At 44.3% G+C, this 16,071-nt stretch overlaps 2 protein-coding genes across 2 annotated transcripts in view; one reads left to right on the top strand and one right to left on the bottom strand.

Moving 5' to 3' along the window:
- The first annotated feature begins 3,790 nt into the window (after positions 1-3,790).
- On the top strand, positions 3,791-10,576 carry LOC111950132 (uncharacterized). Its single transcript, XM_023967520.2, has 2 exons — positions 3,791-3,937; positions 4,909-10,576. The coding sequence occupies exon 2, from the start codon at positions 5,401-5,403 to the stop codon at positions 7,990-7,992; it is 2,592 nt and encodes an 863-aa protein (XP_023823288.1). The 5' UTR covers positions 3,791-3,937; positions 4,909-5,400; the 3' UTR covers positions 7,993-10,576.
- A 285-nt stretch (positions 10,577-10,861) lies between these two features.
- Positions 10,862-16,071, bottom strand: part of LOC111950438 (solute carrier family 23 member 1-like) — a gene marked incomplete at its 5' end in the record, with an annotated part of 6,501 nt that continues 1,291 nt past the window's right edge. The window contains 10 exon segments of the mRNA XM_023968021.2: positions 10,862-11,984; positions 12,219-12,314; positions 12,547-12,690; positions 13,241-13,370; positions 13,916-14,021; positions 14,576-14,605; positions 14,679-14,773; positions 14,775-14,819; positions 15,055-15,222; positions 15,673-15,793. Coding sequence (XP_023823789.2) covers positions 11,710-11,984; positions 12,219-12,314; positions 12,547-12,690; positions 13,241-13,370; positions 13,916-14,021; positions 14,576-14,605; positions 14,679-14,773; positions 14,775-14,819; positions 15,055-15,222; positions 15,673-15,793 — 1,210 coding nt within the window.

Below are 16,071 nucleotides of genomic sequence, written 5' to 3'. Positions count from 1 at the left end.
ATATTTTAGCAATTACATTTACTTTTGATACTTAAGTATATTTAAAACCAAATCATTTTAGACTTTCACTCAAGTCTTCTACTATGGGCTCCCGAGTGGGGCAGTGGTCTAAGGCACTGCATCTCAGTGCAAGAGGTGTCACTACAGTCCCTGGTTCGAATCCAGGCTGTATCACATCCGGCCAAGATTGGGAGTCCCGTGGGGTGGCGCACAATTGGCCCAGCATCGTCCGGGTTTTGCTGGGATAGGCCGTCATTGTAAATAAGAATTTGTTCATAACTGACTTGCCTAGTTAGATAAATAAATACTAAGGTATATTTACTTTTACTCAAGTATGACAATTGGGTACTCTTTCCACCACTGGCCATGTATCTATTTTTGTCAGCCTGGACCATAGAGAATGATAGAGGACTCCAGTGCCCGAAAGGCCTTATTAGCATGTGCAGCGCTGTTGAGGGCTTCCACCCTTTTAATGTAGTCCGACTTCATTGGCTGATCCTTCCTGGTGACCCCGTGGGAGTCATGTCCAACTGGGTCATCAGGAGGGATCAGTCATTCGTGAATAAGAAAATTGAATACTTTAAAATGGAGATAGACTCAATTATATTTTCAAACTCTCCCTGGCCCAGTCTGTAATACCTACATGTTTCAAGCAAATGAACATAGTCCTTGTGCCCAAGAACYCCAAGGTAACCTGTTTAAATGAATATTGCCCTGTAGCACTCACATCTGTAGCCATGAAATGCTTTGAAAGGCTGGTCATGTCTCACATCAACACCATCATCCCAGACAGCCTGGACCCACTCCAATTCGCATACCGCCCCAACAGATAARGCAATCTCTATTGCACTCAACACTGCCCGTTCCCACCTAGACAAAAGGAACACCCAGGTTTCGGGGCTGTCGCTGGGCAATACGGACTTTCAGCTCCCTCCAAAGATTTTCTATTGGCTAGGCCACTCCAGGACCTTGAGATGCTTCTTACGGAGCCACTCCTTAGTTGCCTTGGCTGTGTGTTTTGGGTCGTTGTCATGCTGGAAGACCCAGCCACGACCCATCTTCAATGCTCTTACTGAGGGAGGAGGTTGTTGGCCAAGATCTCGCGATACATGGCCCCATCCATCCTCCCCTCAATACGATGCAGTCGTCCTGTCCCCTTTGCAGAAAAGCATCCCCAAAGAATGATGTTTCCACCTCSATGCTTCACGGTTGGGATGGTGTTCTTGGGGTTGTACTCATCCTTCTTCCTCCGAACACGGCGAGTGGAGTTTAGACCAAAAAGCTCTATTTTTGTCTCATCAGACCACATGACCTTCTCCCATTCCTCCTCTGGATCATCCAGATATTCATTGGCAAACTTCAGACAGGCCTGGACATGCGCTGGCTTGAGCAGGGGGACCTTGCGTGCGCTGCAGGATTTTAATCCATGACGGCGTAGTGTGTTACTAATGGTTTTCTACAGAAGCTAGTGCGTAAGGCCCAGTACGTCATTGGGAATGAGCTCCCTGCCATCCAGGACCTCTATACCAGGCGGTGTCAGAGGAAGGCCGTAAAAATGGCCAAGACTCCAGTCACCCAAGTCATAGACTGTTATCTCTGCTGCCGCACGGCAAGCGGTACCGATTCACCAAGTCTGGAACCAACTGGACACTGAACAGCTTCTACCCCCCCAAGCCATAAGATTGGTTATATGTGCATATCTACCTCAATTACCTCGTACCTCTGCACATCGACTCAGTACTGGTACCCAGTGTATGTAGTCAGGTTATCAATACTCATTGTGAATCTATTAATACTTTTATTATTACTTGTTTTACTTTTATATTATGTCTCTATTTTCTTTCTCTCTGCTTTTTTTGGGAAGGTCCCGTAAGTAAGCATTTCACTGTTGTTTACGAACATGACAAATATAATTTGATTAGATTTTTGATTTGATTTGAGTGGCTCGGCCCATACTGTCACATACGCTATGTGCCCATGCTGTCACATGTGCCCATGCTGTCACATACGCTACATACATTATAAATTCCCAAGTTGTCCCTCATACCATCACGGTCACCTAATCATCCCCAGCTTACAATTAGCTCTTTCTTCACCCTCCTCTCCCCTGTAACTATTCCACAGGTTGTTGCTGTAAATGAGAATGTGTTCTCAGTCAACTTACCTGGTAAAATAACGGTAAAATTRTTACAATTAATTAATTAATAATGGCACAGATACAAAGATGCGTCCTCTATCTATCTCTATGGCCTGGACATACTATACACTTGTGTTATGCATAGAGACACGTTCATGCTATTGCTGAGTCAATGGTCACGTGTGTGTTTGTATGTGTGTGTGGGTGTTTGTTTTCAATGATTGCACAGTTTAATTATGTCTACTGCCATATAAGCCTAAACATTTATGATCTGGAGGGTTTTATGTTTCTTTGCACTTTCCATTTGCTCAGGTCAGCTTAATTTGATGCAATTTGTTTCTCATTTTATTTGTTTAGAAGAGTCAAAGAAAAGAAAGAAAGAAAGAAAGCATGCATTCTAATAAGGAGTGAAGAAGAGTAATCACATCCTGTGCATCACTACAGGGCCAGACCCCCACAGTCACCCCAGACAGGGTAGACCCTTACCACAGGAGGTTGGCGGCAACCTTAATTGGGGAAAACGGGCCTAGTGGTAATTGCTGGAGTTGAATAGGTGGAATGGTATCGATTACATCAAACGCAGGGTTTCCATGGTTTCCAGGTGTTTTGATGCCATTCCATTCGTACCGTTCCAGACGTTACTATGAGCCMTCCTCCCCTCAGCAGCCTCCACTGAGCCTTACACAAACACACAGYTTAACACCGGAGTGTTTCAGTTGATCCTTGCTGGGACTTGGGCTCTGCACACCACAGACATCTAGCAGAGTGGGTATTTACCACACAAGCTTTACCAGTTAGCTCGTTAAAATGCGACGTATTCCACACCGACAAACTATTTGGCGCTGCCACGGTGGTAAATTTGACCGAATGTCCATTCCCTGTCCTCTTGGAATGGTCGGCACGGTAGTGTACCATCAGACACATTTGCCCAGCAGGGAAGTTTGAGACTGCACCACGACACATTTATCACGGGGGGGGGGGGATTTCTCAACTGCTGAATCATGATACCACAGCAGTACTGCTGCAACAACAGTCAATAAGACAAAACTTTCAAAATGGTGTGATCTTCATTATAAAGAATAAACACTTATACTATAGCTATCAAAGTTCATGTATGTATTAGGTGCCTACTATGTGCCCTTCTGTATAAAGGAACTATTACATTAACTKAATTGTAGGTTCCTCCTAGTAGTACATACAGTGTATCCCCATCATCAAATGACCATTCAACCATTCCATTTAGAGGAGTCATTTAGTGGCCACAGCCCTATCTCCCCAATGATAGCGCTATAGGGCTGCAGCGGCTATATTTAGCCAGCCCTGTGACTGTGTGTAAACTGGCCATGCTATGTGGATTCCAGTGGTATGCTCAGCTCCAGCACAACCCAACCAGCACCTGCTACTTAGAGTTTACTGCCAGGCCGTCGTCTCAGCTCCCGCTGGGCCAGGACCACGTAGCCCCAGGGCCCAGGGCCAAACCTCAAGAGACGAGAAAAGAATGGTCAGACAGTCATCATGCCCCAGTCATCCATTTATTTTAGACAGTGAAGAGGAGAAGGTTGGAGTAGTTCATTTTGTTTTGATTTCAATTTTTTTGTTGTATTTGAGACGTCTAGACATATAAAGGCCTGTGGTTCTTTGGTTTCAGGTTTTGTTGGAGGAGGATTTGACTGGACTGGTGATTGATGTGTGAAGAATTTTCTCCAGGCTGGGCTGTAGGATCTGTTCATAGGAATTAGGTTGTGGTTCTCTTCACAGCTGACAAGACTCGAGGGGGGCCTTCATCTACCTCACGTCAAGGTAACTGTAGATGTCTTACTGGAAGTGTCAGGTCTCACTTTCACAGACACTGCCAGCTACAAACACACGGTCAGGGGAGAATAGCTTCAATTCAGATCAGATGCATGTGCAGGCCTTCAGAATCCCACTTACCTAATAACTATGAGGATTTTCACAAGACTGACAGAGGTTTCATAGATAATGTAGATGTTATACATTTACTGTTAAATACCTTGATACATTTTATTTTATACTATGCAGCACTTTTAGATTTGTTACATAAAAATAGAATACAAAAGTTAGATTAACAAAACATGATTGAAAACTGTGTAAATACAGTCGTGGCCAAAAGTTTTGAGAATGACACAAATATTAATTTTCAGCAAAAGTTTGCTGCTTCAGTGTCTTTAGATATTTTTGTCAGATGTTACTATAGAATACTGAAGTATAATTACAAGCATTTCATATGTGTCAAAGGCTTTTATTGACAATTACATGAAGTTGATGCAAAGAGTCAATATTTGCAGTGTTGACCCTTCTTTTTCAAGACCTCTGCAATCTCCCTGGCATGCTGTCAATTAAGTTCTGGGCCACATCCTGACTGATGGCAGACCATTCTTGCATAATCAATGCTTGGAGTTTGTCAGAATTGTGGGTTTTTGTTTGTCCACCCGCCTCTTGAGGATTGACCACAAGTTCTCAATGGGATTAAGGTCTGGGGAGTTTCCTGGCCATGGACCCAAAATATCGATGTTTTGTTCCCCGAGCCACTTAGTTATCACTTTTGCCTTATGGCAAGGTGCTCCATCATGCTGGAAAAGGCATTGTTCGTCACCAAACTGTTCCTGGATGGTTGGGAGAAGTTGCTCTCGGAGGATGTGTTGGTACCATTCTTTATTCATGACTGTGCTCTTAGGCAAAATTGTGAGACCTCAATGAGAGGTCCTTCTCCCCTCAACCCAGATTCACCTGTAACACTCTTTTGATCCAAGGTAAATCAATACAACCTGGACAAGGGACGAGAACACATTGGCAGACAGCCAAACGAGATTTCCACAACACAGAGAGGGTCCCAGTATTTGTGATACTGAAAGTAAACTCCTTAGCAGACACCCCATGGAGGGTAACCCTAACCCTAACGCCGTGGAGGGTGGTCAGGAGGAGCGGTGGGAGGAGTTGGACTGCACAGAGGCTAGCTACAGAGAGGAGCAGACGGAGCTGTCACTCAGAGCCAGAAATAGAAAAGAGCCTGCAAGCTGCATCTCGACACTCAGGATCTGCAGTCAGGAATCCCGGCGTGTTGTTATTCAGAGTGTTCCCTCGCAACTGGGCAGCAACACCAATGACAGAGCCCTCCCGGATCCCAGAGCTTGCCAACAGACAGCCAGGAAGACGCCTGGAGATCCAGACCGCTCCCTCAGAAACCCTGTAGAAGCACCTGGTGGCTCCACAAAGCTCTACAACACAGAGGTGAGACATCCACCATGACCACCAAGTTCTACGAGGCTGACAGAGACCTGGCCTTCAGCAAATACTACTGCCCCCAGACCGACTACTTGGATGTCTACAACTCCAGCTGTAGGTCCTCGACCCAAACGTCTACAGTCAGCGACTGGTCAGAAGATGATATCTCCCTCCAGCTGTCCTCGGTTGTGTCAGCTAACATCCAAAGCACAACAGCATGCTTAGAAACCGGCAGCTTAGAATGCATTGATGTGGCTATGGAAAACCAAGGTGAGGTGTACAGAGAGGGGACGAAAACCGTTCCCAAGAGGCAAATCCAACTCAAGAGACGGGACACGGCGGAATCACAAGACAGCGATAAAGGTGAGGTGACAGATGAAGGCCGATGTACACCCTGTACAGTCAGCCACCGCAGGGACGTGTTCCTGCGTCAGCACAGCACCCCGGCTGCCTTTCACCAGGAGTCACATGGGATGGAGTCGGAGAACAGCAGAACTCAGGCAGAGCGAAAGCAGAGGCTCCAGAAGTCCGTTTCCCTGGACGAGACCTCCACAAAAACCAAAATGGCCTCATGTATCATTAAGAGTGTCCTGTCAAAGAAGATGCAGTTGGAGCAGAATCTTCAAAACTCTGAAGTGAAAGAAGGAGCCTTCGCACCTGCAGAAGTCCAGAACAGGGTTAAGGACTGTCACCAGATACCTCTGGCAGTCAAAGAGAAGAACACAACTGATATGAGCTCTATTGATTCACATAGACAGAGTAACTCAATCCAATATCATCAGGTTGCAAGCGCCAAAACACACCAAAAGCTGCTTTACAAACAGAACTCAATTCCTCTGGTGAGCAGCTTTGGAGGGTCAGAGTTTCAGAGGACTTTCGCTAAGAGGTCTGGAATAGCCACCGCTCTAGAGAGTGAGGAAATAGAACGGCAAACCCCCAGGGATGGGGCTCTACCGTACGCTAACTGGAGCCCTGGGGACAGACTATCCTGTGACTCAGCAAACGGCAAAAACAGGAGCACATGTTGTTCTGGTTCAAGTAGAACTGGAGGCAAACGGACTCCGGTGAAAAACACACCAGAGGAATGCAACAGAGGGGAGGGGGTCCATAAACAACAGAACCCCCTGCCTAAGGCACTACAGAGGACTGATATACTCTGGGGAAGTCAAGACAGTCAGCAGCCACTCATTCGTGAAGGTTTATCAGGAAAGGTGATAGAGCCAGGGGACAGAGGAGATGTACAGTTGCTGGGACCGTCTGGGAACATGGAGACACTTAAAGCCATGGCTCCAGTGCATGTTGTGAGGGATGTGAGGAGGCTGGTGAAAAATACCTACAACCTGTCTTTCAAAAATGTAGGGGACACTGTTTCGGGACAAGAGGACAGACCCTCATCCTTCTATCAGCAGTCTATGTATGACCAGGTCAGCCACAGAGAGGCCTGTGGGGTCAGAGCAGCCAGGCCTGATGAAAAGCTGTTTGTGAAGAAAGTGTCCCCTCCGGCACCTCTGAAGGCTGTGAATACAGCTTTACTTTCCACCGCCCCGAAGGGATATGTAACCAAAGCCACAGCTCTCCATGAATCACAAGACATCATTTCTAACACTGGATTTACAAATGTCACACCCCAAAGCCTTGTAAAACCTTTTGGGAGGAGAGGCAGCCAACCTCATATTAACCAATCTGATTCAACGTCAAAATACCCAAACAGAGCAGAGATTCCCCGGCAGACCTGGTCTTCAGGGGAGCTCCCTAGTAAGTGTAATCAGCGACTGTGTGAAAGGACAGGCACCACCAATGGAAAACAGAAATCACCACGAGCAGCAAATAGTTTTACTGCAGTTCCAACTTATTACTCATCAGCAGCATACCAGCCAGAACACTATCAGTGTTCCAGTGTCAAGGATAACAACCAAATTCAGGGCCAACCTCCCAGATACCAGGCTCAAACTACACTCGCTTGCACACCGTCCCCTGCCTGTGTACAGCTCAACACCACTGGGACTCCAAAGACGCTGATGTCTTCCTTCTTTTATCCAGCCAACCCAATGAGCTGCCACACAATCCACACCCAGGAAGGAAAGATGAGTTTCATACAGGCCCCTGTACTGATGCAGCCTTCACTACAAAACCTGCCTTTCCAACTGCTGAGCGGAGACAAATACGCCCCCCGGCAGCCAGCAGGGAATGGAGAAATCAAAATGCCCTCCCCAGAAACACAACAACAGCAGTACCTGTGCAGCACACAGGGTTTCATGGCCCCATTCAGCACAGAATACAGGCAGGGCAGTGTAGGCCTGGTGTACCCTGAGATGGCTGGAGGTCAGGTTTACGGACAGGGACCCCGACACATGCTGATCGACCCGGAGACAGGGAGATGTTTCTACGTCGACGTTCCCCAACTTCCCCCTCAGCCACAACGCAAGATGCTGTTCGATCCAGAGACCTGCCAGTTTGTGGAGGTGCTGCTGCCACAGCAGACGGTGCCTACTGCAGTACTGCCACCAGTGTATGCAATYCCCTGCCACTCACTGCAATTCCCAGCCATGTACACTCCACAGTGCTTCTCTTTTCAGGCTCATCCACAGGAGATGCCTCACACCGGGCCCTGAGACGTCTACCGGACCGCAACAGCAGAACACTACCACATGACTGCACACTGCACTATCCAGGGAGTATGGACTGTGTGGGTAAGCCACCCAAGGCTACCCAGTGATCGATCAGACAGTCTTAGCTACATACTGTCAGGTTGAGTAAATCTTGCCTATCAATCATAGTCATTCAAATCAGTGTCTCGTCTCTGATTCGGAGACTCCTGACAATACCGATTAAGATTAGAACCACCGGGACTTTACATCATCATATATCTGTGTGAGAGAACCGAGGGCTACTAATGTACAGTCCTTCAGAAATTATTCATGCCCCTTGACTTATTCCACATTTGGTTGTGTTAGGCTGGATGAAAAATAATAATAATTCTCAACCATATACACACAATACCCCATTAAAAACAAAATGAAAACATATGCTAATTTATTGAAAATTAAATACAGAAATATCTCATTTACATAAGTATTTACACCCTTGAGTCAATACATGTTAGAATCACGTTTGGCAGCGATTACAGCTGTAAGTCTTTCTGGGTAAGTCTCTAAGAGCTTTCCACACCTGGATTGTGCAACATTTGCCCATTATTCTTTTAAAAATTATTCAAGCTCTGTCAAATTGGTTGTTGATCATTGCTAGACAACCATTTTCAGATCTTGCCATAGATTTTCAAGTATATTTAAGTCAAAACTGCAACTCGGCCACTCAGGAACATATACTCTCTTCTTGGTAAGCAACTCCAGTGTAGATTTGTACTTGTGTTTTGGGTTATTGTCCTGCTGAAAGGTGAATTAATCTCCCAGTGTCTGATGGAAAGCAGACTGGACCAGGTTTTCCTCTAGGATTTTGCCTGTGATTAGCTCCATTCTGTTTATTTTTTAACCTGAAAACTCCCCAGTCCTTAATGATTATAAGCGTACCCAGTACATGATGCTGCCACCACTATGCTTGAAAATATGGAGAGTGGTACTCAGTAATGTATTGCATTGGGTTTTCCCCAAACATAACACTTTGTATTCAGGACAAAAAGTGAATTGCTTTGCCACATTTTTTGCAGTATTACTTTAGTGTCTTGTTGCAAACAGGATGCATGTTTCAGAATATGTTTAATCTGTACAGGCTTCCTCCTTTTCACTCTGTCATGTAGGTCAGTATTGTGGAGTAACTACAGTGTTGTTGATACATTCTCAGTTTTCTCCCATCACAGCCATTAAACTCTGCAACTGTTTTAAAGTCACGATTGGCTTCATGGTGAAATCCCTGAGCGGTTTCCTTCCTATCTGGCAACTGAGTTGGGAAGGACGCATGTATCTTTGTAGTGACTGAGTATATTGATACACCATCCAAAGAAATTCAATGTCATCTTCCAATAGGTGCCCTTCTTTGCGAGGCATTGGACAAACTCCCTGGTCTTTGTGGTTGAATCTGTGTTTTAAATTCACTGCTTGACTGAGGGACCTTACAGATAATTGTATGTGTTACAGAGATGAGGTGGTCATTCAAAAATCATGTTACACACTATTATTGCACACAGAGTCCATGCAACTTATTATATGACTTAAGCACATTTTTACTCCTGACTGATTTGCCATAACAAAGGGGTTGAATACTTAATGACTCAAGACATTTCAGCATTTTTTTACTTCTATTAATTAGTAAAAATGTCAAGAAACATAATTCCACTTTGATACTATGGGGTATTGTGTGTAGGCCCGTGAAAAAAAATCTACATTTAATACATTTTCAATTCAGGCTGTATCACAACAAAAAGTGGAATAAGTCAATGGGGTATGAATACTTTCTGAAAGCACTGTATGTGTTGTTTTGCATACCTAAAATGCATCCGGTGTGTTTACCCCTGGTTCCATGAACCCTCCTCTTCCCTTTCCTACTGACAATGTGTATTTGTGGGCACATACCTGATGATCTTTTACATATTTTCTAACGTAAACAAACTGTTTCTTTGTTGTTGGTGGTAATGTTTTTCATGTCTAGTTGTGTAATATAGATAGAACAACACATTCTTAAAAACACAGATTATGTTTTTCCAAATTTCAAAGGAGAAATGMAGAAATGGAGAAATGTAGAAATTCGATTTTTAGTGGTTGATATTTTTTTTACACTGAGTGAAATGTTTTCTAAAAATAACAACAAAGTTTGATAGGATCACATTTTTCCTATGACCTGCATAAGCTTTTGTTGTCTTTTCCATCTTACCATTGTTTACTTGAAGAGCGTGACCTGAACATAGCGAGAGGGCAGCTGTCGTCAGATTACAAACTAATCGCCAGGGAGACTGCAATGGGCGCTATTGACAGAGACTCTGACAGAAAAAGGCTCAGAGTGTAATACGGAGGGGAAATTTAAATTCAACATCTTTCACCATGTCACAGTGAAATCAATCATGAACAGTCATAAAGATACGGATCCTGTGCTTCCCTGGTAGATCAATAGATCCTAGCCTCTTGGTTTGAGCCTTTTTAGAATCACTTCTAGAGGTCACACCCGTGTCACAGTCTTCCAATCTGTACGGTGTCGTTTCATAGTTCAGTCTCTCAGTTAATAGCACAGTGTCGTTTCATAGTTCAGTCTCTCAGTTAATAGCACAGTGTCGTTTCATAGTCAGTCTCGTCAGTTAATAGTACGGTGTCGTTTCACGGTTCAGTCTCTCAGTTAATAGTACAGTGTCGTTTCAAGTTCAGTCTCTCAGTTAATAGTACAGTGTCGTTTCAAGGTTCAGTCTCTCAGTTAATATACAGTGTCGTTTCATAAGTTCAGTCTCTCAGTTAATAGTACAGTGTCGTTTCATAGTTCAAGTCTCCTCAGTTAATAGCACATTGTAGTTTCACGGTTCGTCCCTCCTCCGTTTAATAGTACAGTGTCGTTTCATAGTTCAGTCTCTCAGTTAATAGTACGGTGTCGTTTCATAGTTCAGTCTCTCAGTTAATAGCACAGTGTCGTTTCAAGGTTCAGTCTCTCAGTTAATAGCACAGTGTCGTTTCACGGTTCAGTCTCTCAGTTAATAGCACAGTGTCGTTTCATAGTTCAGTCTCTCAGTTAATAGTACGGTGTCGTTTCAAGGTTCAGTCTCTCAGTTAATAGTACAGCACAATTACCATGTTGACTAGACATGTGGTATTTCTTTCGGCACTTTGTCAAATCAGTTCATAGACGTCTCTACTCTCATTGGTCTGTTTAACATGTTAACACTTAATAATGTAAACAAACATTTGACAGTCAAAAGTAGGAATGCTTTCCTTAATTATACTTTAGTTTTATATCATAAAGGTTTTTGCATAACCTCACATGTGTTTGAGTTCAGATCATCAGAAGAGATACACTATCATTACTTATCATTTTGTACACGATAAAGACTTACTAAATAAACACTGTTACTGTTGGCTCTGCTTCTTCAATACAGTCTACAGTCTACATACAAGTATAAGGTCAGTATGCATCTGAATATATGACTCTTTGTTCTTCAACTTAGAAACAGAATGCTGTAAGGTGGTAGTGGTGAGTAGAAAAATGGGGACAGTAGACGAACCTCCCAAATCAATGTGGTGAGGAATGTGCTCTGGTCAATAACATTCCAGTTTCAAAAATGCAACATCATTGCAGACATTTTTCGATTACAACTGTAAGTGTCCAAAAACAATAAATAGCTGTAAAAAATTCAGCTCAGTATAAAATGATCTTAAAGATGAATCATTGCAGGGTTACTATACTTTGGTACAGGCCAAGGTAATTGTTGTGTCCATGCGTAAACTCTCATTCCTCTCTCTTAATTCATCCTCCATGTTTTCCTGCACGCTGTCCTTCCGTCTGCATCGCATGAAGCCTTGGAAGCTGGGGCAGATGGGTAGATAGCGCAGGAAGCTGACTTTCCTAACGCAGCTCATTCCAATAGGGAAGTCATAAGTACGCATGTTCGCTGAGCTTCCCCCCCTGCTCTCATCTGCCTTCCAGTCCAGCAGCCCTCTCTCCCTCCTGGTGCCTGTTTAAACCGTACACACAAACACACACACACACAATGCCACATAAACAAACATTGGTAGTTACAGGCAACGGTTGCGCGTAAATTGAAAGATTGATGTGTCCCATAGTGATATTGTGGTGTCACATAAACAAACACAAAGCAACTGATGATCTCTTTGATCAGTGTGTGACAAGGTGACTGGTAGCTCCTGTTAATGAGACGAGGTTTCACATTCTCACATAGCGTGCATACCTGGGATGGTGTTATCCAGAGCAAACGCCAGGAAGCCTCCGACAAACATCTCCGTGGTCAGGAGCACTGTAAGGATTTGATCCACCTCTGCAGCTCCTGAGGAGGGCAAGAAAATATGTATTACCAAATGAATTATCCTAATCATTGTTCATAACATCAACGTAATATTCCATACTAAAGCTTCATTAGATCCACAATATAATCCATACTAAAGCTTGATAACAGTCTAACTGTACACACTGTAACTCTCTAAAGCCACGCCTACATTTCCTCTTAAGATGGAGATGTCTTTTCATATCAGTAAAAACATTTTCAATGTGCAGCCCACCTGTTTGGATGCAGCCAGGATGCATGTCTAGGTAATTGGGCAACATTAGGCCAAAGAACATGGAGAAGCCGAGGACAAAAAGATTCCTAGAGGAGTTGAGGTCTACACTCTGCAGGTTGGACAAGCCCACAGCCGTGATCATACCTGCAGGGCATAGACACAAACAACAGAGGGCTGGATAAGGTTATTATTGTCTTATTGTTATCTGTGTTTCTAGCTAGAGACATATTTCCTCATCCCTTCTCAAATAGAGGTGAGCTTTCTGTGATCATACTGCCCCCTGGTGGGGGAGAGAGAGAGAGACAATACCACAGTGTGCCATCACAGCAGCAAGATTAATGACATGTTGCCACAAGAAAAGGGCTACTAGTGAAGAACAAACACCATTGTAAATACAACCCATATTTATGTTTATTTATTTTGTACTTTAACAATGTGCACATCGATACAACACTGTATATATACATAATATGACATTTGAAATGTCTTTATTCTTTTGGAACTTCTGTGTAATGTTTACTGTTCATTTTTATTGTTTATTTCACTTTTGTTTATTATCTACTTCACTTGCTTTGGCAATGTTAACATATGTTTCCCCTGTCAATAAAGACCCGTGAATTGAATTGAGTTGAATTGAGTTGAATTGAAAGATGACGATGTGTGTGAGTTCTCTGTTAAGAGGTCAGTAACTTACCGAACAAGGTGCAGAACATACCACCTAGAATGGGGTCAGGCAGCGATGCGAAGAGCGCAGTGAATTTCCCTACAGTTCCTAACAGGAACATTATGGCTGCACCGTATTGTACTACCCTCCTGCTTCCCACCTGTGTGTAGAGAGAGACATTGTACAACGTGACTCAATGMGAACTGTGCAACCTCTGMTATCAGCTCATTGTTTATTAATAATTATTAACATAACAGTTAATGTAAAGATGAGCAGACCTTTAGATAACAATCATGTGGTAATAAAAACAATCGATTTGCATTGTGACGAAGCACTTGCACTGGAGATCATGCCAATAAGCCTTTATCTGTTTCAAAAAGATAATTTAGCTGATTCCAACTTGAACTTGACAGCTTGAGATTACTAATCTACATTCGTGTTTTTCATTACATAGATTAAAGACAACAGGGGGCTTAGGGGCCAACGGGGTCATATTTAGACAGCATACGTCAAATTTACATCAAAAGCTGAAACGTTTAGCATTTTAGCTAACCCTTTTCCTAACCTTAACCTAATTCTCCTAACCAGCTACGTTAATTCCCCTAACATGCTGCGTAAGTTCTTCTAACCTGCTACAAAAAGTACATTTTGTCATAAGCTGTACTCCATCTAGTCAAAACTAGTTGAGGGGCTAAGCTTCCTTACCTTAGTGATTCCCAGAACTCCAATGTTGGGACTGGAAGAGGTGGAGCCATTTCCTGTACCCAGCAGTCCTGCTATAATACAGCACACCCCCTCTGTGAAGATACCCCTAGTACGGGAAAGACATGACACAGACATACATCCACACGCTTGATGCTTGACAATAAGAGGACATTTAAGAACATAGGTCCCTGTCAGAGCCTTAGGTCCATGTTAGAAGTCTAACCCCCGGTGTAGGAGACTGATGCTCACCTGTTGATGGCATGGACAGGTGTAGGAGACTGATGCTCACCTGTTGATGGCATGGACAGGTGTAGGAGACTGATGTTCACACTGGTGTTGATGGCATGCGACGGTATAGGAGACTGGTGATGGCTCCGACGTGTTTGAGTGCGCATGGACAGGTGTAGGAGACTGATTGCTGGACTGTTGATGGCATGGAACAGGTATCGGAGACTGATGCTCACCTGTTGATGGCATGGCACAGGTATTAGAGGAGACTGATGCTCACCTGTGTGATGGCATGGACAGGTGTAGGAGACTGATGCTACCTGTTGATGGCATGGACAGTGTATGGAGACTGATGCTCACCTGTTGTGCAGTGGCAGGTATGGAGAGCTGGTCGCTCAGTGTGTGTGCAGACTGATGGAGACTGATGCTCACCTGTTGATGGCATGGACAGGTATAGAAGGACTGATGCTCCATCCTGTGTGATGGCATGGACAAGGTGTAGGAGACTGATGCTCACCTGTTGATGGCCATGGACCGGTGGGAGGGGGGTGCCCCTGAGAGGCGGGCACAGGCGTAATAGTGCCGCGATAGATTCCTACCGATGCCAGCCTTAGTGTGGGCGCTGAACATCGCCCAGCAAACCCCAGCGGTGGGTCATCGTGGGCAAACCGCCCGACTGACGCTATCAGAGACAAAGCACCAAAGGGACGTCTGAATCCTCCTCCTATGCAGCAAGATGAAAGGCAATGGAAATAAATGACAACTCAGATKATTTCCCCATTTAAAATGATATACAAGGTCATTCTAAAGTGACTGATAAATGACCCGTGTTCATCTGCTTTCTTAACTTGACCCTTGATCTAGCTCGTGTGTCCAAACTGCCCCGGTGTGTGAGACAGTGGAYGTAATGCTGGTCTCTTACAGGGGTAGGGGACCCGGAACCAGGGGGAGAGGGTCATGATGTCCCCACGGGCGTCTGTGCGTGCCTTCTGTCCGTACTGGCTGGGGTCACTGGGCAGCACATCGGTCAGGGTCAGGATGTAACATAGCAACCACACCAACATGATGGCCATGAGGATCTGATCACAGAAAGAACAACATAACATGTCATATAACGGAATCATAGGGATTCCGAGATTCCAAGTTATAATTTTGGATGTGGCTAGTCTGTGCTATATTTGTATATTATTTTACAGCCATTTTCATCAGAAAGCTAATTCTTGGCTTTAACATAACAGTGACATGATCCCTGTCGTCTGTGTCTGTCTATTACAGTGAGTCATTTCTATAGCCTGACAGTGTCCCCACCACATGTCTGGCAGCACTCACTAAAGCAGTAGCATAGAGGGCACTGCAGCAAAATGTGCCTCAGACTCTCTTATAACCGCTCAAGATTTGTATGACATGACGTGCCGTGAATGACTAGCCTGATGTATTTAACAATAGGTCATAACCCCACATGAGAACATCTTATTAGTATGACTTGGTGACATCCCTGTGAGACAGATGTGTGGTGTGTWGGTTCTAACCGGGAACATCTTAAAGATCTGAACCCTGGCGGTGCTGAAGCCGTTCTTTCTGTTGTAGGAGGGGAGAGGGAAGGACCAGTTCCTCAGATACTGAGCAAACAGCACGATGAGGAAGATGGACCTGGGGAGAGGCAGTGATATTGTTACGCCCTAACCCAATAAAAGACAAAGTAATTACGTTAATAGTATGTGATTAGATTACAAAGCTTCAATGACCTCGACTTAAGACGATAAAGAGTCTCAAGCCCAAAACAAGGTAAACCATTTAAACAAAAGAAGTGAGGAAGGGAGGTAAGAACAACATACCACACACAATAATACAACTCAAGACAACATAGAAGGATATCAAGTGTCAAAACACCAGAGGAGAGGATCAGATGGAGAGAGCAGAGAGAAACC

The sequence above is a fragment of the Salvelinus sp. IW2-2015 genome, linkage group LG23 (assembly GCF_002910315.2).
Source record: "Salvelinus sp. IW2-2015 linkage group LG23, ASM291031v2, whole genome shotgun sequence".
Lineage (NCBI taxonomy): Eukaryota > Metazoa > Chordata > Actinopteri > Salmoniformes > Salmonidae > Salvelinus > Salvelinus sp. IW2-2015.
This window is presented reverse-complemented; position numbering and strand designations above follow the sequence as displayed.